Below are 21,731 nucleotides of genomic sequence, written 5' to 3'. Positions count from 1 at the left end.
TCGAGGAACCAACTAGAGAGCTGGCCATCCTAGACTGGGTGATGTGTAATGAGAAAGGGTTAATTAACAGTCTTGTTGTGCAAGGCCCCTTGGGGAAGAATGACCATAATATGGTAGAATTATTTATTGAGATGGAGAGTGACACAGGTAATTCAGAGACTAAGGTCCTGAATTTAAGGAAAGGTAACCTCGATGATATGAGACGTGAATTGGCTAGAATGGACTGGCGAGTGATACTTAAAGGGTTGACAGTGGATAGGCAATGGCAAATATTTAAAGATCACATGGTTGAACTTCAACAATTGTACATCCCTGTCTGGAGTAAAAATAAAACGGGGAAGGTGACTCAACCGTGGCTAACAAGGGAAATTAAGGATAGTGTTAAATCCAAGGAAGAGGCACATAAATTGGCCAGAAAAAGCAGCAAACCTGAGGAGTGGGAGAATTTTGTAATACAGCAGAGGAGGACAAAGGGTTTAATTAGGAGGGGGGGAAATAGAGTATGAAAGGAAGCTTGCTGGGAACATAAAAAGTGACTGCAAAAGATTCTATGCATATGTGAAGAGAAAAAGATTAGTGAAAACAAGCGTAGGTCCCTTGCAGTCAGATTCAGGTGAATTTATAATGCGGAACAAAGAAATGGTGGACCAGTTAAACAAATACTTTGGTTCTGTCTTCATGAAGGAAGACACAAATAACCTTCCGGAAATACTAGGAGACCGAGGGTCTAATGAGAAAGAGGAACTGAAGGAAATTGTGTTCGGGAAATACATGGGATTGAAGGCCAATAAATCCCCGGGGCCTGATAGTCTGCATCCCAGAGTACTTAAGGAAGTAGCCCTAGAAATAGTGGATGCATTGGTGATCATGTTCTATCGACTCTGGATCAGTTTCTATGGACTGGGGTTAGCTGATGTAACAGCACTTTTTAAGAAAGGAAAGAGAGAGAAAACGGGTAATTATAGACTGGTTAGCTTGTCATCAGTAGTGGGGAAAATGTCGTAATCAATTAATAAAAGATGAAATAGCAGCACATTTGAAAAGCAGTGACAGGATCGGTCCAAGTCAGCATGGATTTATGAAAGGGAAATCATGCTTGACAAATCTTCTAGAATTTTTTGAGGATGTAACTAGTAGAGTGGACGAGGGAGAACCAGTGAATGTGGTGTATTTGAACTTTCAAAAGGCTTTTGACAAGGTCCCACACAAGAGACTGGTGTGCAAAATTAAAGCACATAGTATTGGGGTAATGTACTGACGTGGATAGAGAACTGGTTGGCAGACAGGAAGCAGAGAATCGGGATAAACAGGTCCTTTTCAGAATGGCAGGCAGTGACTAGTGGGGTGCCGCAGGGCTCAGTGCTGGGACCCCAGCTATTTACAATATACATTCATGATTTGGATGAGGGAATTGAGTGTAAATATCTCCAAGTTTGCAGATGACACTAAGCTGGGTGGCGGTGTGAGTGGTGAGGAGGATGCACAAGGCTGCAGGGTGACTTGGACAGGTTAGGTGAGTGGGCAAACGTGTGGCAGATGCAGTATAATATGGATAAATGTGAGGTTATCCACTTTGGTGGCAAAACACGAAGGCAAAATATTATCTGAATGGTGGAAGATTAGGAAAAAGGGAGGTGCAGCAAGACCTGGGTGTCATGGTACATCAGTCATTGAAAGTTGGCATGCAGGTACAGCAGGCGGTGAGGAAGGCAAATGATATGTTGGCCTTCATAGCTAGGGGATTTGAGTATAGGAGCAGGGAGGTCTTACTGTAGTTGTACAGGGCATAAGTGAGGCCTCACCTGGAATATTATGTTCAGTTTTGATCTCCTAATCTGAGGAAGGACGTTCTTGCTATTGAGGGAGTGCAGCGAAGGTTCACCAGACTGATTCCCGGGATGGCAGGACTGACATATGAGGAGAGACTGGATCGACTGGGCCTGTATTCACTGGAGTTTAAAAAGATGAGAGGGGATCGCATAGAAACATATAAAATTCTGACGGGACTGGACAGGTTAGATGCAGGAAGAATGTTCCCGATGTTGGGGGAAGTCCAGAACCAGGGGACATAGTTTCAGGAGAAGGGGTAAGCCATCGAGGACTGAGATGAGGAGAAACTTCTTCACTCAGAGAGTTGTTAACCTGTGGAATTCCCTACAGCAGTGAGTTGATGATGCCAGTTCATTGGATATATTCAAGAGGGAGTTAGATATAGCCCTTATGGCTAAAGGGATCAAGGGGTATGGAGAGAAAGTAAGAAAGGGGTACTGAGGTGAATGATCAGCCATGATCTTATTGAATGGTGGTGCAGGCTCGAAGGGCCAAATGGGCTACTCCTGCACCTATTTTCTATGTTTCTATGGAAGGCCAGAGGATTGGGAAATTTTTAGAAACCAGCAAAGGACAACTACAAAATGAGAGAGAAAATAGATGATGAGAGTAAACTAGCAAGAAATATAAAAAAACATACAGCAAGAGCTTCTACATGTATATACAAAGGAAGAGAGTAGCTGAAGTAAATGTTGGTCCCTTAGAGGATGTGACTGGGGAATTAATAATGGGAAACAGGGAAATGGCAGAAACTTTGTATCAGTCTTCACGGTAGAAGACACTAAAAGCATCCCAATAATTGATAGTCAAGCAGCTATTGGGAGGGGGGAAACTTAAAACAATCACTATCTCTAGAGAAAAAGTACTTGGCAAACTTATGGGAATAAAGGTGGACAAGTCCCCTGGACCCGATAGCCTGCATCCTAGGGTCTTAAAAGAGGCTGCAGAGAGAATGGATGCATTGGTTGTAATCTACCAAAATTCCCTGGATTCTGGAGAGATCCCAGCAGATTGTAAAACCGCAAATGTAACGCCCCTATTTAAGAAAGGAGGTTGACAGCAAGCGGGAAACTATAGACCAGTTAGCCTAACATCTTCATTCGGAAAATGCTGGAGTCCATTATTGAGGAAGTAGTAGCAGGACATTTAAAAAACCATGATTTAGAAAGTCATGGACTGCAGGAGAATATCAATCTACTGATCAGGTGGGCAGAACAATGGTAAATAGAATTTAATTCGGAGAAGTGTGAGGTAATGCACTTTGGGAGGGCTAATAAGGAAAGGGTATACACATTAAGCAGTAGGCCACTTAAAAATATAATTGAACAAAGGGACCTTGGAGTGCGTGTTCACTGATCCCTGAAAGTAGCAGGCCAGGTGGATAAGGTGGTTAAGAAGGCATACGGAATGCTTGCCTTTATTGGCCGAGGCATAGAATACAAGAGCGGAGAGGTTTTGCTTAAATTGTATAATACTCTGGTTCGGCCACAGCTGGAGTACTGCGTGCAGTTCTGGTCGCCATATTATAGGAAGGACGTGGATTGCACTAGAGAGGGTGCAGAGGAAATTTACTTGGATGGAGAATCTTAGCTATGGGGACAGATTGGATAGGCTGGGTTTGTTCTCATTGGAACAGAGGAGGCTGAGAGGAGACCACATTGAGATGCACAAAATTTTGAAGAGCCTGGATATAGTGGATAGCAAGGGCCTATTTCCCTTGGTGGAGGGCTCAATTATGAGGGGGCATAGTTTTAAGGTGGTTGGTGGAAGGTTCAGAGGGGATTTGAGGGGAGGCTTCTTCACACAGAAGGTTGTGGGGGTCTGGAACTCACTGCCTGGAAGAGTGGTGGATGTAGAAACCCTCACTACATTTAAAAGGTGCTTGGATGGGCACTTGAAGTGCCGTAACCTGCAGGGTTATGGACCTAGAGCTGGTAAGTGGGATTAGACTTGACTGGCGCAGATACGATGGTAAATACTGTAGCGAATCGAATATGGCCAGGATGATCTCCTGAACTAGTTTCCATCGCCTGGATGGGTCGGAGAAGAATTTTCCCAAATTATTTTCCTCCTAATTGGCCTGGGTTTTTATCTGGTTTTTGCCTCTACCAGGAGATCACATGGCTCCGGTTGGGGTGGAGTGTAAAATGTTTTGGTGCAAGGGGTGTCACAGTTGTGTGGGGTGGACTGGTTGGGCTGAGTGCTCTTTACCTTTCCGCCATTGTTCATAGGTTTATGTAACCTTCAGGGCTGCTGACCGAGGGCCGTGTGGCTCTTTGTCAGCTGGTGCGGACACAATGGGCCGAAATGGCCTCTTTCTGCACTGTAGATTTCTATGTTTCTATAATACAGTCAAGCAGAGTCAGCATGTTTTTATGAAAGGGAAATCATGTTTGACAAATTTGTTGGAGTTGTTTGAGAATGTAATGAGCAAGGTGGATAAAGGGGAACCAGTAGATGTCGTGTATTTGGATTTCTAGAAGGCATTCGATAAGGTGCCACATAAAAGATTACTGCACAAGATAACAGCTCACGGGGTTGGGTGTAACATATTAGCATGGATAGAGGATTGGCTAACTAACAGAAAACAGAGATTCAGGATAAATGGGTCATTTTCAGATTTTGGGGTGCCACAGGGATCAGTGATGGGGCCTCAACTATTTACAATCTATATTATTGAGTTGGATGAAGGGATGAGTGTAATGTAGTCAAATTTGCTGATGATACAAAGATGGGAGGGAAAGCAAGTTGTGAGGAGGATGCAAATAAGTTGCAAAGGGATAGAAAATGTGAGTAGGAAAAATAAAAAAGCAAATTATTATTTCAATGGCGAGAGATTACGAAATGCTGCAGTAGAGGGGGATCTGGGGGTCCTTGTACATAAAACACAAAAAGTTAGCATGCAGGTACAGCAAGTAATTAGGAATGGAAATGGAATGTTGGCCTTTATTGCAAGGGGGATGGAGTATAAAAGTAGGGAAGTCCTGGTACAACTGTTGGTGAGACCACACCTGGAGTACTGTGTACAGTTTTGGTCTCCTTATTTAAGGAAGGATATACTTGCATTAAAGAAGAATGAGAGGTGATCTTATTGAAACGTAAGATTATGAGGGTGTTTGACAGGGTAGATGCAGAGAGGATGTTTCCCCTTGTGGGGGAATCTAGAACTAGGGGACATAATTTCAGAATAAGGGGTCGCCCATTTAAAAAGGAGATGAGGAGGAATTTCTGCTCTCGGAGTGTCATAAATTGTTGGAATTCTCTATTCCAGATAGCTGTGAAGGCTGGGTCATTGAATATATTTAAGATGGAGATAGACAGATTTTTGAATGATAAGGGAGTCAAGAGTTATGGGGAGCAGGCAGAGAAGTGGAGTTGAGGTCAAGATCAGATCAGCCATGATCTTATTGAATGGCAGAGCAGGCTCGAGGGGCTAAATGACCTACTCCTGCTCCTATTTCTTATGTTCTTATGTTAATCTAAATGGGGTAGAAGAGCAAAGGAATCTTGGGAGTACAAATCACATAGTAGTGACTGCAGGTTAATAAAGCCACAAAGAAAGCAAACCGAGCACAAGGGTTTATTTCTAGAGGGATAGAATTGAAAAGTAGAAAAGGAATGCTAAACTTGTATCGAACCTTGGTTAGATGGCACTTGGAATACTGTGTACACTTCTGCTCGCCATATTATAAAAAGGATATAGAGGCACTGGAGAGTGTGCAAAAAAGATTTACAAGGATGATACCAGAAATGCAAGGGTATACACATCAGGAAAGGCTGAACAGGCTGGGTCACTTTGCTCTTGAAAAGTGAAGGCTGAAGGGTGAGTTAATAAAGGTCTTTAAAATTATGAAAGGTTTTGATTGAGTAGAGACATTTCCACTTGTAGGGAGTAGCAAAACTAGAGGCCATCAATACAAGATAGTCACCAAGAAATCAAATCGTAAATTCAGAAGAAACTTCTAGCCCAGGGTGTGTTGAGAATGTGGAACTCACTAACACAGGGAGTAGTTGAACTGAATAGTATAGATGCATTTAAGGGGAGGCTAGATAAGCATGAGGGAGAAGGTAATAGAGGCTTATGCTGATAGAGTTAGATGAGGAAACTCGGGAGGAGGCTCGAGTGGAGCATAAATGCCAGCATGGATTGGTTGGGCCGAATGACCTGTTTCTGTGCTGTATATCCTATGTAATCCTATGAAAATCTGGAACACTCTCCCCCAAAACATTTTTGAAGCTAGATCAATTGAAAATGTAAAAATGGAAAATGATTGTGTGGTAAGCTTTGTAAGGGTTATGGAACGAATGCAGGTAGCTGGAGTTAAGAAACAGATCAGCCATGACCTAAATGAATGGTGGAACAGGCTCGAGGGGCTGAATGGCCTGCACCTGTTCCTATATCCAGCTGCTTTACTCAACTTTATGCATCATATTTTAAAAAAAAACATTTGACAAGCAGCGGGAATGTTTATAAACTGAACATGACTTCATCAACTGCACTCAAAAAACGTCAGTCTTCTCATATTGTGCCTGAATCGCAATTGAATTCTGAATTAACTCACCTGGTTAATTCTATTGATTATTTAACAGCAGTTAAAATTTGTAACATTAAAGGAACACAGGAAGAAATGCATCCTCCTTTCCTTAAACTGTTGATTTTATCTACATATAGTCAATATCAAAGTAATTGACTCGTTATGTGCTTCACCAGAAAACAAAAAGTATAGCGGGGGCACGGAGCGGACATCTGGATCCTTTGCTCCTCTATACTGCTGGAAAGTCCTGTTTACTGACATTTGAAAGTGCTGCTTTCTACATTCCCCATTAGTCTCTGGGCTGAACCTGTGATTTTCAATTGAGGTCCATCAGTACGAGTGCTCAAATGCTCTAAACAGTTCCATTGTCTGAGGGACTATTTTTATCAGAGAACAACAGAACAAATCAATGATTGATGGGATTAGTCAAGACAAACCAAATCTTTTTCATACTTACATCTGTTAATCCTATCCACAGGAATTCCAATTCTCATGCAGCTTGCAGCCTCTGGGCTTTCAGGCAGTGGCAAATCCTTACAATTTGGCAACTGAAGCTGCATAAGAATGAGTGGGTTTGACCTTGCGATAATGTATTCTGTTCTGCACAGATCATTTTCCAGAATTTCGCACTCATCCCGGCATAATTCTCGTGGTTTGGGGTTACGGGAATTATCATCGCAGAGAGGGAACACAAAGTGGCAGAAAGATGGAATGGCAAACTGTGAGCACTGATCCGAGAGATGGGTGGAAGTTCCAATCATAGTAAATGCAGCTGAAATTAAAGCACAAAATGTAATTTATAAAGCAATGCTATATAAAACCTACAATTATTAAACACCTCATTACAATAAATCACTTGTCCCAGTTTTATATATACACTTTTTGTTTGATTAAGGATCACATTAACTAAATTCTAGCTGCAACCTGTCTAAATTAAAAATAATTCATGCACATGTTAATCTTTAGATTCGAGTTCACAATTTTGATAAAGAACAAAAGTGTGGAATTTAGTTTTTAAACCCTGGGTTCTTTCATGAATATTAAAATAAAGCATAAAGCTTACACATGATTATAGATGTTTTATTTTTAGATAATTCCAAAAAATAACAGTTTAAAATGGGCTCCACCCAATGATATCCTTACTTCAAACAAAGTAGCTGCTTTTAAACAAAACACAAGATCAGTTGAACGCCACTATTTATTTGGTCACTGAATTGTGCTGTTTTATCAATGTCAGAAAAGTTGATAATTTTAACACCGATGATCTTAAACTGTAATTAGAACATAAGAAATAAGAGCAGGAGTAGGCCATATGGCCCCTCGAGCCTGCTCCGCCATTTAATATGATGATGGCTGATCCAATCATGGACTCAGGTCCACTTCCCTGCCCGCTCTCCATAACTCCTTATTCCTTTATAATTTAAGAAAATGTCTATTTCTGCCTTAAATGTATTCAATGCCCCAGCTTCCACTGCAGAAACTTCTCATCGAGGCTTAGGGCGGCCCCTTATTCTATGATTAGTCTCCCCCATCAGTGGAAACATCCTCTCTGCATCCACCCCGTCAAGCCCCCTCATAATCTTATACGCTTTGATAAGATCACCGCTCATTCTTCTGAATTCCAATGAGGAGAGACCCAACCTACTCAACCTTTCCTCATAAGTCAACCCCCTCATCTCCGGAATCAACCTTGTGAACCTTCTCTGAATTGCTTCCAAAGCAAGTATATCCTTTCGTAAATATGGAAACCAAAACTGCACGCAGTATTCCAGGTGTGGCCTCACCAATACCCTGTGCAACTGTAGCAAGATTTCCCTGCTTTTATACTCCATCTCCTTTGCAATAAAGGCCAAGATTCCATTGGCCTTCCTGATCACTTGCTGTACCTGTATACTAACCTTTTGTGTTTCATGCACAAGTACCCCCAGGTCCTGCTGTACTGTGGCACTTTGCAATCTTTCTCCATTTAAATAATAACTTGCTCTTTGATTTTTTTCCGCAAAAGTGCAGAATTTTTCAGCTTTAAATAGTTTGTTCACTTTTACTTTATACAAACCACTGATTTTGGTTTGATCCTGACATATAGATTAATTTAAAAATAACTTCTTACATATATAGTCAATAGTGACCATAATATAATACGCTTTATGATAACAGAGAAGGACATCAGTACCTGTATGATGAAAACCAGGTTAATAGATTGGAGAAAAGCTGATTTTGAGGGGTTGAGAATAAAACTTGGGAAGATAAAATGGGCAACAATATTGGCAAATAACGATGTAGAGCAGGGTTGGGCAATTATTTGGACTGGAGGGCCACTTATCAAGTTTTGATTAGCTGTTGAGGGCCGCCCACCAATGTTCCACCAATCGTATGGTCCTGTGCAGGCTGCTTCCCAGCTCCTGCCGCCAGAAGAGATACTGCGCGTGCGCAGCTGCATAGTGGCCGGCCGCACAGCAAATTTAAAGGGACCGCGCATGAAAAAAATTAGAGGGGACATTGCATAAACATAAATTCAGATAATAGTCAGATGCTATCTTACATAAACCACATGTATTCGATCCTGCTTAGAAATGAATCAAAGATAAACGTTGAAAATGTATCTTCTGGTCTCTGTAAATCAGTGCTGTGAAATAGAACTGTACCCTCTTTAGAGCCTGTGTCAGTATCAATTCCCCAACTCAGTCATCCTTATACCCCTCTGCAAAGATTACTAAAGCCATTCTAACTGGTGCCAGATGAAAATTCCCCTGCCTTCGTACTCTGGATACCGGGAACGAAAAGATGCAGCGCCGGTAACTTTCTTCGGTAAGAGAGTTGTGGACATGAGCAACCATGACTCTATTCTAAAATCGATGGGGCATATTCGAGTATATAGTGCATTCTAGGTATGGTTGTCCGCCATTGGGGCCCAAAATCACGGAACTGATCCTTTTAAGATCGGGCCAGGGAGAATCGCTTTTGCGAATTAGTAATTTGAATTATGTATTACTATGGTTTTTCCTTGGCTGCAGTTCGGGTCTGTCTCTGACCCATGGGAAGTGAAAGTGGATAAACGAATGTGCAGCTCGAGCTCTGGCTTGCGTTCTATTTCTGTTCCATCCAGCGGGCCGGATGGAATGTCCTGACAGGCCGGATATGGCCGCGGGCCGTATTTTGGCCACCACTGATGGGAAACAATGGGAAACATTTAAAACAGTGTGCAAAAGTATGCAGGAAAAATATATTCCGCTAAAAGGAAAGAACAAACTAAACACTAATGAGACTCCGTGGATGAATAAAGACACGGAACAATTGAGGGTGAGGAAAGAGGCATACATTAAGTACATAGACAGCAGGGGAGTGCATGATAAGGGAGACTAGGAAGAAATTAAGAGAGAAGCCAAAAAAACAATTACGATGGCAAAGAGGAAGCATGAAATTAAATTATCAAGGAACATTAAACAAAATAGTAAAATATTTTACAGGCACATCAATAAAAAAAAAAATTGGGATGGGAATAGGGCTATTAAAGGATAGACAGGACAATACCACAAGTAATGATAGGGAGATGGCAGAAATATGAATTCATTATTTTGCTTCGGTATTTACCAGGGAGATAGAAAAGGTGGACGTGTCATTGGTTGATGAGATGAGTAATGAGATAAGTGCATTTAAAATAAAGAAAGGGGATATATTAAATAAACTAATAAAACTCAGAGGTTAAAACCCCTGTTCCAGATGGATTGCATTCACGCATTTTAAAATAACATAGGGAAGAGATAGCAGAGGCATTACTACACATATTTAATAATTGGTTCGTAAAAGATTTAGCGCCAGAGAGCTGACGGAAAAGAACATAAGAATTGGGAGCAGGAGTAGGCCATTTGGCCCTTCGAGCCTGCTCTGCCATTGAATAAGTTCATGGCTGATCTTCTACCTCAACTCCACTTTCCTGCACTATGCCCATATCCCTTGATTCCCTTAATAACCAAAAATCTATCGATCATGGTCTTGAATATTCTCAACTGAGCCTCCACACCCCTTGGGGGTAGAGAATTCCAAAGATTCACCACCCTCTGAGTGAAGAAGTTTCTCCTCATCTCAGTCCTAAATGACCGACCCCTTATTCCAAGACTGTGATCCTTGGTTATCGATTCCACAGCCAGAGGAAACATCCTGCTTGCCTCTATCCTGTCAAGCCCTCTAAGAATTTTGTATGTTCCAATGAGATCACCTCTCATTCTTTTAAACTATAGAGAATATAGGCCTAGTCTGTTCACTCTCTCCTCATAGGACAATCTGCCATCCCACGAATCAGTCTGGTGAATCTTCGTTGTACTCCCTCAATGGCAAGTATATCCTTCCTTAGATAAGGAGACCAAGGGGCTGAAATTCAGGGTCTCAGAGACCCGTTAATGCCAGTTTGTGCTGACCATTTCTAAATATCGAATGGTCACCGCTTTGGGGTCAACAGGCCGACCTGATCAAAATTCAGGTTGGGGATTTTTCGGCCGGGACCCCATCCTGCCCAAATAGATGCACTGTCAATTTAAAATAAAATATTTATCTATCCATTTTCAGCTCGATCCGTTGATCTCCCGCCGTGCAGTGTCCCCGGCAGGTTTTTCTGCCGGTGCACCCTCTGAAGACTGTGTGCAGCCCGGCAGTGCGGCCGCCCTTAAAGGGGAGTGCCCACAGCCACATTGCAAACATTTCTGCCGGCCGACTTGCCGATCGGCTGGCAAAATACTGCCTCCAGGTTCGGCCGGGTCGTTAATGGGCAGCCTGGCACTCCCTCTTGGCCCAGTGGCCGAAGTTAAAAAATGATCGAATCTCTTCCCTTTAACGGAGGAGAGAGCGCGTGGTGACGCACACGCGCTGTGACTTCTACTTACCGCACCAAGAGTTCTAGTGGTGAGTACTAGCTAAAATCTCATAGGTGCGCCAGCTTTCTGGTATACCTGAATTTCGACCCCCAAAACTGTACACAATACTCCAGGTGTGGTCTCAACAGAGCCCTATATAATTGCAGTAAGACGTCTTTACTCTGACACTCAAATCCTCTTGGAATAAAGGCCAACATTACATTTGCTTTCTTAATTGATTGCTGTAGCTGCATGTTAACTTTCAGTGGTTTATGTATAGACACCCAGATCCCTCTGAACACCAACATTTCCCAATCTCTCATCATTTAAAAAATACTCTGCTTTCCTATTTTTCCTACCAAAGTGGATAACTTCACATATGTCCACCTTATATTCCATTTGCCATGATCTTGCCCACTCTCTTAGCCTGTCTTTATCCCCTTGAAGCTTCTGTGCATCTTCCTCACAACTTACATTCCCACTTAGCTTTGTATCATCAGCAAACTTGGATATATTATATTTGGTACCCCCATCCAAATCACTGATATCGATTGGATTCTGAATAGCTTGGACCCAAGCACCGATCCTTGCGGCACCCCACTAGTTACAGCCTGCCAACCCGAAAATGACCTATTTATTCCTACTCTGTTTTCTATCCGTTAACCAATCCTCAATCCATGCTAGTATATTATCCCCAATACCATGAACCCTAACTTTGTTTAATAACCTCGTGTGGCACCTTACCGAATGCTTTCTGAACATCCAAATATACCACATCCATTGGTCTCCCCTTATCTATTCTACCAGTTACAACCTCAAAAAACTAGAACAATGTCAAACATGATTTCCCTTTCATAAATCCGTGCTGACTCTGCCCAATCCTATTATTATTTTTTTAAGTGCCCTGTTACCACATCCTTAATAATAGATTCTATCATTTTCCCTACTACTGATGTCAGGCTAACTGTGCAATAATAAAGGGTTCCCCATTTTCCCCATTTTCTCTCCCCCTTCTTTCTTAAATAGCGGGGTTACATTTGCTACCTTCCAATCTGCAGTAAATGTTCTAGAATCTATGGAATTTTGGAAGATGACAACCAATGCATCCACTATCTCTATGGCCACCTCTTTCAAAACTCTAGGATATAGGCTATCAAGTCAAAGGGATTTATCGACTTTCAGTCCTATTAGTTTCTCCAATACTATTTTTTTTAACCAATACTAATTTCTTTCAGTTCCTCATTCTTGCTAGATCTTTGGTTCTCCACTATTTCTGGGAGGTTTTTTGTGCTTTCTTCTGTAAAGACAGACACAAATATGTGTTTAATTTCCCTGCCATTTACTATTCCCCATTATAATTTATCCTGTCTCAACCTATAGGGAACCTACATTAACTTTTGCTAATCTTTTCCTTTTTACAAACCTTTTAGTGTTTTTATGTCCCTCACTAGTTTACTCTTATTCTATTTTCCCTTTCTTTATCAATTTCTTGGTCCTCCTTTGCTGAATTCTAAAATCCTCCCAATCCTCAGGCTGACTGCTCTTTTGGCAACATTATAAGCCTCTTCCTTTGATTTAATACTAGCTTTAACTTCTCTTGTTAGCCACAGTTGGATTATTTTTCCAGTGGGGTTTTTGTGTCTTAAAAGAATATATGTTTGTTGTAAATGATGTATTAATTATTTAAATGCGAGCCATTGCTTATCTACTGTTATACCTTTTAATGTAATTTCCCAATCTACATTAGTCAATTCTCCCCTCATACCTACATAATTTGCTTTGTTTAGATTTAAGACCCTAGTTTCGGGTTTAAATAAATCACTTTCAAACGCAATATAAAATGCTATCATATTATGGTCACTCTTCCCCAAAAGCCCCTTTATTACAAAAGGTTTTTAATTAACCCTTTATTATTGCACAATACTAGATCTAAAATAACCTGTTATCCAGTTGGTTCCTCAACATTCTGATCTCGAAAACCATATTGTGTACATTCCATGAATTCGTCCTCCACACTACTACTGAAAATTTGGTTTTCCCAGTCTATATGTAGATTAAAGTCCCCTATGATTACTGTATTGGCCTTTTTACGTGCACCTCTAATTTCCTGATTTATACTGTGCCCAACATTATCACTACTGGGGCCTACAAATGACTCCCACCAATGTTTTCTGTCCGTTGCTGTTTCTTAGCTCCACCCAAACTGATTCAACTTCTTGATTTAGATAGTTAATGTAACACCTATATTTAAGATAGAACATGTCTAGAGAATTATAGACCAGTCAGCTTAACATCGATGATAAGAAAAATAATGGAATCCCTACTAAAGGAGAGAAGAGAAGCACATTGAGAAACAAAAAGTATAATAATGAATAGTCAGCATGGATTTCAAAAAGGAAAATCTTGCTTGACCAAACTTATTGAAGTTTTTTGAAGAGGTAACAGAGAGAGTAGACAATGGTAATGCAGTAGATGTAATTTATCTAGATTTTCCAAAAAGCCTTTGATAAGTTACCCCAAAATAGACTGATGAACAAGGTCAGAGAATAGAGAGTCAGGGGACAAGTAGCAGAATGGATTGCAAACTGGCTTCAAGACAGAAAGCAGGGAGTGTGAAGTAAAGGGTAACTATTCACAGTAGCAGAAGATGCGCAGTGGTGCTCCACAAGCATCAGTGCTGGGACCACTGCTGTTCACAATTTACATTAACGATTTAGACTTTGGAATATAAAATACAATTTCTAAATTTGCGGATATCAAATTGGGAAGGGGGGGGGGGTGGGTGGATCGTCGATACTGAGGAGGACTGCAACAAATTACAGAAGGACATTAATAAACTTGCAGAATGGGCAAATAATTGGCAAATGAAGTTCAACATAGGTAAAAGCAAGTTGGTACATTTTGGTAGGAAGAATAGGGAGGTCACTTATTACTTGGAAGGTGCGAGTCTAGGTGGGGTAGAGGAACAAAGGGATCTGGGTACTAATACACCAATCAGTAAATGTAGCGCCACTGGTTAGCAAGGCCATAAAAAAGCAAATCAAGCACTAGGGTTTATTTCTAGAGGGATAGAATTGAAAAGTAGGGATGTTATGCAAAACTGTATCGAACCTTGGTTAGACCACATTTGGAGTACTGCGTGCAGTTCTGGTCGCCGTATTATAAAAAGGATATAGAGGCACTGGAGAGAGTGCAGAGAAGATTTACAAGGATGATACCAGAAATGCGAAGGTATACATATTAGGAAAGGATTAACAGGCTGGGTCTCTTTTCGCTTGAAAAAAGAAGGCTCAGGGATGACCTAATAGAGGTCTTTAAAATTATGAAAGGTTTTGATAGCAGAGTGTTCCCACTTGTGAGGATGAGCAAAACCAGGGGTCATCAAGATAAGATAGTTACCAAGAAATCCAATCGGGAATTCAGAAATAACTTGTTTACCCAAAGAGTGGTTGAAGCGAATAGTATTGATGCATTTAAGGGGAGATTGGACAAGCATGAGAGAGACGGGAATAGAGGGTTATGCCGATAGATTTAGATGAGGAAAGATGGGAGGAGGCTCGAGTGGAGCATAAACATCGGCATGGACTAATTAGGCCGAATGGCATGTTTCTGTGCTGTATATCTTATATAATCCTATGTATAATTCATATTCTATATAATCCTATGTATAACTCTTCGGCTTTCAAGTTTTAACAAACAGAGTAGCACTGTTACTCTTAAATCAAATGGTGTTGCTCAGGTTTCAAGTATCGGAGTACTGCACTACCAGTCAGAATGCCCAGTTTGATTCTCACCTTCAAATCCTCATTGAAAATCATGGGGACTATATTTTACTCATTCTCGACCAATATATGAGAACTGATAACACCAGCATTAGCAGAGACTCCTTTATTTGCCAAGCTGCAGAGTAGCACTGAAGTCTGTCCATTCTTGTTGAAGGATGAAGCATTGCATACAGACAGCACCCCATACCACGTCTAAGGAAATGTATTGCATAGAAACATTGAAAATAGGTGCAGGAGTAGGCCATTCAGCCCTTCGAGCCTGCAGCACCATTCAATAAGATCATGGCTGATCATTCACCTCAGTACCCCTTTCCTGCTTTCTCTCCATACCCCTTGATCCCTTTAGCTGTAAGGGCCATATCTAACTCCCTCTTGAATATATCCAATGAACTGGCATCAACAACTCTCTACGGCAGGGAATTCCGCAGGCTAACAACTCTCTGAGTGAAGAAGTTTCTCCTCATCTCAGTCCTAAATGGCTTACCTTACCCCTTATCCTTAGACTATGTCCCCTGGTTCTGGACTTCCTCAACATCGGGAACATTCTTCCTGCATCTAACCTGTCCAGTCCCGTCAGAATTTTATATGTTTCTATGAGATCCCCGCTCATCCTTCTAAACTCCAGTGAATACAGGCCCAGTCGATCCAGTCGTTGTATTTACAAAAAAATACAACAGTCAGCAGCTTCATGCTTAAGAACTTTAGATCTTCATTCCGTGAAATTGTGCCAGTAAATAAATTCCATACATTTTGCTGTTATTCCTGGGGCGAGCATTATTCAGTTGATACAAGCATCTCAACTGCATCACGTTACCACATGGTGTCTCTATACTACAGGAATGAAATATGCAACTCTAGAGCCACACTTGGTACAATGGCCCCTTGAATATCCAACATTACCATATGATTCAAACACAGGAAACTGCATGTTTCAACTAAACAGCATTTATACAAAGAGGACTGAAGTAAAGTTAATCTGAAAATGCTGGAAATACTTAGCAAGTCAGGCAGCATCTGTGGAGAAAGAACGTTTCAGGCCGATGGCCAGATTTCCAGCATCTGCAATATTTTGCTTTTGTAAAGTTAATCTGATCTGTAGAAGGAAAGAGCTTGATGAGCCAAATGGCTCAGTAAAGAATTGGCTTGAAAACTTACCTCACTGCACATACGCAAAACATATTTATTTGGTATTAATTTGAGGGCTTCTCAGTCACATCAAATGAAAACAGAAATAAAGTTCTGTATCTTTGTAAAATACTGGGCCAAAAATTGCGGTCGGAGGCTTTCCGAGGTGGGACAGGTTGGGGCAGATGACTTCAACCAAATTTTTTAAAATGAAAATATCTAAAGGAACGTAGACTTGCGCTCTGAGGGCTTGCTGCGCAGTCCAGCATAGGGGCCAACGTATTCCAGGAGCGTATGCACATCCTGGGATCACGTGGGCCTGGACCACCAATCTCAATGTAGTATTCTCATTCATAGCAATAGGAAATCTGAGCAGTCATTACTATCAATGTGAATACCCCTAAAATCAAATAAAACAGATAGAAATTAAATAAACATTTCACTTTTTAAAAAATTAATAGAAATTGCATTAAACTAAATGTTAGAGAAAAATTGTTTTGAAATGTTTTTAAAAATGCTTTTATATTTAAGTTTTAAAAATAAACTTACCTTCATAGACAGGTTTTTTAATATAAAAATAGTAACATTTATTTTTTTCTATTTATTTAACATTTTTATGCTGGTAACAGCAGGCCTTACGTCTGATAGCCCAAACCTTCGCCCAGGGATGCGTTAGAACAATTTTGACAGTTTGCAAGTGCCGGATTTCAGCTCATGCGCATCGGCCTCGAGAACCAGCACTTGCAATGCCTCTAAGGGTGCGGCGCACATTGTACACGCCCGTAGAGATCGTAATTTTTGGCCCAACGTGTCAACAGTGACAGCAGCATCCGTTGTAGTGATGTCACATTGTTGCTAATAACATGCCCACTGAAGACCTATAGATTGGTGGGGAGTATACAGTAGTAATAGAAAGAAAGAATGCCCGATTTTTTTTCCACTGACTTCAATAGAAAAGAAAAAGCTGCCCATTCGATATCACTCGTTTTACACTACCAAAGTCAAATTTCACCCCCATAGTTTCCTTGAGCAGCCTGTTTGTTACAAATACAGGCAGCATCAATATTTCAGTCACTGTAAATGGCAGCCATGTACAATTGATGCTGGGAAAGAAAGCAATAGAGTTCTTGATCAAAATCATGGCAGACAGAAAGTCAAATCCAGACACAGATAACATCAGAAGGAGATGGCATGTATGACAGCAAGAGGCATACAAACAGGTAAACACTAAACTTGGGCAATTCTGCTTGAGTACTTTGATGAGCTTTTATTTTAACATTTGGCATTAATAAAGGTAATTTAACTTTGTTTTATAAGATATAATCTAAGACAACAATCCTAAATCATTAAGCAGCACAGACAAAACAGAAAAAGAAAACAATTAACACAAGCAGTGACTGCCATTCAAGCACTAAACTGAAGTGCCACTGAAAAATGTTGACTCTTTGTTTGAACAAGCAGAAAATCAGTTTGTATGGCACGCATAATGGTATGAATATACTTTTAAAATATAAAAACAAACAATATGTCTAGACGTATTTAAATGAGAGTAATGAGGGGGTTGACTTGCAACCTCATAATAAAAAAGTGGTGTTTCCTTTTCAGTGGGGCAAAGTACAAATGATTACTGCTCTGCTGCAGAGGTATATAATACCTACCAGTAATTCGGTTTTCAATTTCTCCCTGCATCTGGAGGGAATCCACATAAATGCTTTGGTTTCCAATGAATCGAGCACATGCAATTCCCCTATATGGCTGACAGAATCCATCTTCATTATCTTCATCACTGCAAAAACATAAATACGTTTTGTTACAGTTATTGCTTACTGAGCTTGGTATATCAAAGGGATAGTGTGTCTAGTTCTTGCTAATTTGTTTAGCCCTGTGGGGACTATATGTAACTACTGAGCTTTCTGGGCTGCAATCGACTATCCACTTTAATTACAGTAAGTTGATAATGCTCAATGTATTCCTTTTAATAAATTAATTGCTTTATTTGCAGCCTCCTCCAAGGTGATGGTAGTGGGCATTCACAGTTTAATGGTTTCAAAAAATGATTGTTGGGAACTGTTTGTTCACTCAGCTTGCAGAACACTTGCTGTTGCCTACAGAACAACAGTCACTGCATTTCAAAATCATTTCTTGTCTGTGAAGCAGTTTGAGACATTATCAAACACCAAATGTAAGCAAATCTTTCTCCTATATATTTAATGATGATTTGAAGTGTTGTAAGGAAAACTATTTGTGGAAACATATATGCAAAGGATTAGGATTTGGTTTAATCTCATATGATTAAGGTTGTTGCTTTCTTTTTACTTATAAGTGGCTTGTGGATTTGTATTGTGGCCAGAAATAATGAAATGGTTAAATTGTTCATTCCCAAGATGCTTTAGGGTTTAATAATGTATCATTGTACAATTTAGCTGCCTGTATTGTTTATTTTCTGCTGCTTTGCAGGATGTGAGATTCATGCCTGCTCGACTAAAACTTGTCAATACATTTTGAAACAATGGGCCCTACATGGTAAACAAGTTGGCATCTGGTGTTATAACAGCAACAACCTCATTTTTGGGGGTCTGTTCACAATAACTGTTAGTAGGGCATATGAATCAATAAGGACAGTGTGTGTGACTAGAGGCCTATAAAGATTCTGTAAATGGCGGCCATGTACAATCCATACTGGGAAAGAAAAAGATAAGAGCTCCTGATCAAAATCCTGGCAGACAAAGTCAAATCCAGGAAGACTTGCTTCCACTCTAAAAGTGAGTTCTCAGGTGACTGTACAGTCGAATACGGGAAATACAGTCTATGTCACAGGTGGGACAGACAGTTGTTGAAGGAAAGGGTGGGTGGGGAGTCTGGTTTGCCGCATGCTCCTTCCACTGTCTGCGTTTGTTTTCTGCATGCTGTTGGTGATGAGACTCACAGTGTTCAGCGCCCTCCCGGATGCTCTTAGGGAGGTCTTTGGCCAGGGATTCCCAGCTATCGATGGGGATGTTGCACTTTATCAAGGAGGCTTTGAGGGTGTCCTTGTAACGTTTTCTCTGCCCACCTGGGGCTCGTTTGCCACAGACAGATAACATCACAAGGCAATAGCACGTATGTCAGCAAGAGGCATACAAACAGTTAAACTCTAAACCTGGGCAATTCTGCTTGTATTTTTGTATCAGCTTCAGACTCTGCTGCTCTTGTCTACAGACAAAGCATCAAAAACTTAAATGAACTTTTATTTTAACATTTGGCATTAATAAAGGTAAATTATCTTTTTGAAGATATAATCCAAGACAACAACCCTACATCATTAAATAGCACTTACAACAGAGAAAGTACAGCAGTTACCACAAGCAATGACAGCAATTCAAGCACTAAAATAAAATGCTATTGAAAAATGCTGACTTTTTGTTTGTACAAGTAGAAAATCAGTGCTTGGCACACATGAGCTTATAAATATACTTTTAAAATTTAAAAACAAACAAAATATCTTCACAATTTGTAGAGCATCAGGATCGAAAGGATCGCTGAAGTTTACGTCTCTACCCAGAGGGGAATCGGGGTAATATTGTTTATTCCTCTATCACTACTGCTTAGAAACATTGGCCAGAATTTTTATACTGCCGTGCGTGTGGGATTGGAGGTGGGTCGGGAATAAAAGTCGGAATAAATTGGAGCGTGTCAGGAACGCACCGTTGTTCCGTCTCCTCGCACCTTTAACTCGGGCACGTTTGTCAGCAAGCCACGGACCCAAACGGCAGAGACGGGCGACGTAATTTAGATTATTATCTTGTTGTCAGACCCTTAACCGTGGTTTTAACCAGACCTTTTGAATTTCACTGCATGACGATGGAAATCACGCAGCTCAGGAACCACATCTATCAAGCTGAGGCGGAAACTCAGTGGTCATTGAGCGACATCATTACTGCAGAGCATGAAAAACACAACAGGTACTCCCTAATGACACCTACTTACATTCCTAAGAGAAGGCCCTTGCTGAGTGCATTTTGAGCACAGATTTAGGTTTCTACAGTTTGCAAGTCTTTTCTTGCAAAATTCAGAAGCCACTCTTATCTAATTGCTACAACCTATGACACCACTGACAGATTGCTTCTCTGAACCTCTACACAATTTTGGTCTCCTTACCTAAGGAAGGATACACTTGCCATAGAGGGAGTGCAATGGAGGTTCACCAGACTGATTACTGGGATGGGGGGATTGTCCTATGAGAAGAGATTGAGTAGACTAGGCCTATATTCTCTGGAGTTTAGAAGGAGAGGTGATCTCACAGAAACATTCAAAATTCTTAGAGGGCTCGGCAGGATAGATGCAGGGAGGATGCTTCCTCAGGCTGGGGAGTCTAGAACCAGTGGTCACAGTCTCAGAATAAAGGGTCGGCCATTTAGGACTGAGATGAGGAGAAATTTCTTCACTCAGAGGGAGGTGAATCTTTGGAATTCGCTACCCCAGAAGTCTGTGGCGGCTCAGTGGTTGAGTATATTCAAGACAGAGATTGATAGATTTTTGGATATTAAGGGAATCAAGGGACATGGGGTTAGTTCAAGAAAGTGGAGTTGAGGTTGAAGATCAGCCATGATCTTATTGAATGGCAGAGCAGGCTTGAGGGACCGAATGGCCTACCCCTGCTCCTATTACTTATATTATGTTCTCTACTTGACCTGCCAACCTGCCATCTATTACATCAGCATGCCATTTATACATATGCATGGTCTTCAGCAGCAGCAGCACCACCATACTTCTCAACCACCTGATGCTCCACAAGTCAGAGGGCATGTGCAGGGCTGCTCTGCTCTGGAGTTGATAACCCCAACACAGGGTATGCAGGCAGAAGATGAGCTTCCTCAACATGACTGAGCAGCATTGCCAAAGGAGGCTCAGGCTATCGCGCCAGGTCGTCGCAGACATTTGCAGCTTGCTGGAGCAAGACCTGCAGCCCAGAGGATCGGGTGGGAATGCCTTAGCAGTGGCTGTCAAAGTCGCCAGCAATCTCAACTTCTTCATTTCAGACTCCTTCCAGGGATCTGCAGCAGACATTTGCAGCATCTCGCAGTTGGCTGTCCACAGATGCATTGCACAGGTCACCAATGCCCTGTTTCACAAGTCAGCCAATTAGATGAAACCAGTGTGACTGAGCGGGCGCTTGGTTTTGCGGTTCTGGCTGATTTCCCACAGGTGCAGGGCATCACTGACAGCACACATGTGACTATCAGGGCACCCCATCATCATCCAGGAGTTTTTGACAACTGCAAGGGCTTCCACTCCCTCAATGTGCAGCTCGTCTGTGACCATAGGAAAGATCATGATGCATGTGTGCGCCAAATTCCCTGGCAGCTGTCATGACTCTTTTGTGCTGCGTCAGTCCACCCTATGTCGGCTCTTTGCACCGCCAAACACACTTTCCGTCTGGCTGCTTGGAGACAAGGATTATCCTCTGAAGACGTGGATAATGACACCCTTGAGGCCAAATACTGAGGAGAGATATAATGAAAGCCACGTGATGTGTCACAGAGCAAACAATAGGCATGCTGAAAATGCACTACAGATGACTTGACAGATTTGGAGGAGTCCTTCAGTACAGCCAGGGTCTCCAGAATCGT

General features: G+C 41.4%; 1 protein-coding gene across 2 annotated transcripts in view; it reads right to left on the bottom strand.

The window, feature by feature from the left end:
- Positions 1 to 21,731, bottom strand: part of ror2 (receptor tyrosine kinase-like orphan receptor 2) — a 415,513-nt gene that overhangs the window by 23,704 nt on the left and 370,078 nt on the right. For both annotated transcript variants that reach the window (XM_070859424.1, XM_070859490.1), the window contains exons 5-6: positions 17,781 to 17,908; positions 6,823 to 7,137 (exon numbers count right to left, since the gene is read on the bottom strand). In XM_070859424.1, coding sequence (XP_070715525.1) covers positions 6,823 to 7,137; positions 17,781 to 17,908 — 443 coding nt within the window. The remainder of the gene's footprint in view (positions 1 to 6,822; positions 7,138 to 17,780; positions 17,909 to 21,731) is intronic.

The sequence above is a fragment of the Pristiophorus japonicus genome, chromosome 1, assembly GCF_044704955.1.
Source record: "Pristiophorus japonicus isolate sPriJap1 chromosome 1, sPriJap1.hap1, whole genome shotgun sequence".
In the NCBI taxonomy this organism is placed as follows: domain Eukaryota; kingdom Metazoa; phylum Chordata; class Chondrichthyes; family Pristiophoridae; genus Pristiophorus; species Pristiophorus japonicus.
Note: the sequence above shows the minus strand (reverse complement) of the source record. Positions and strands in the feature narration are given on the sequence as shown.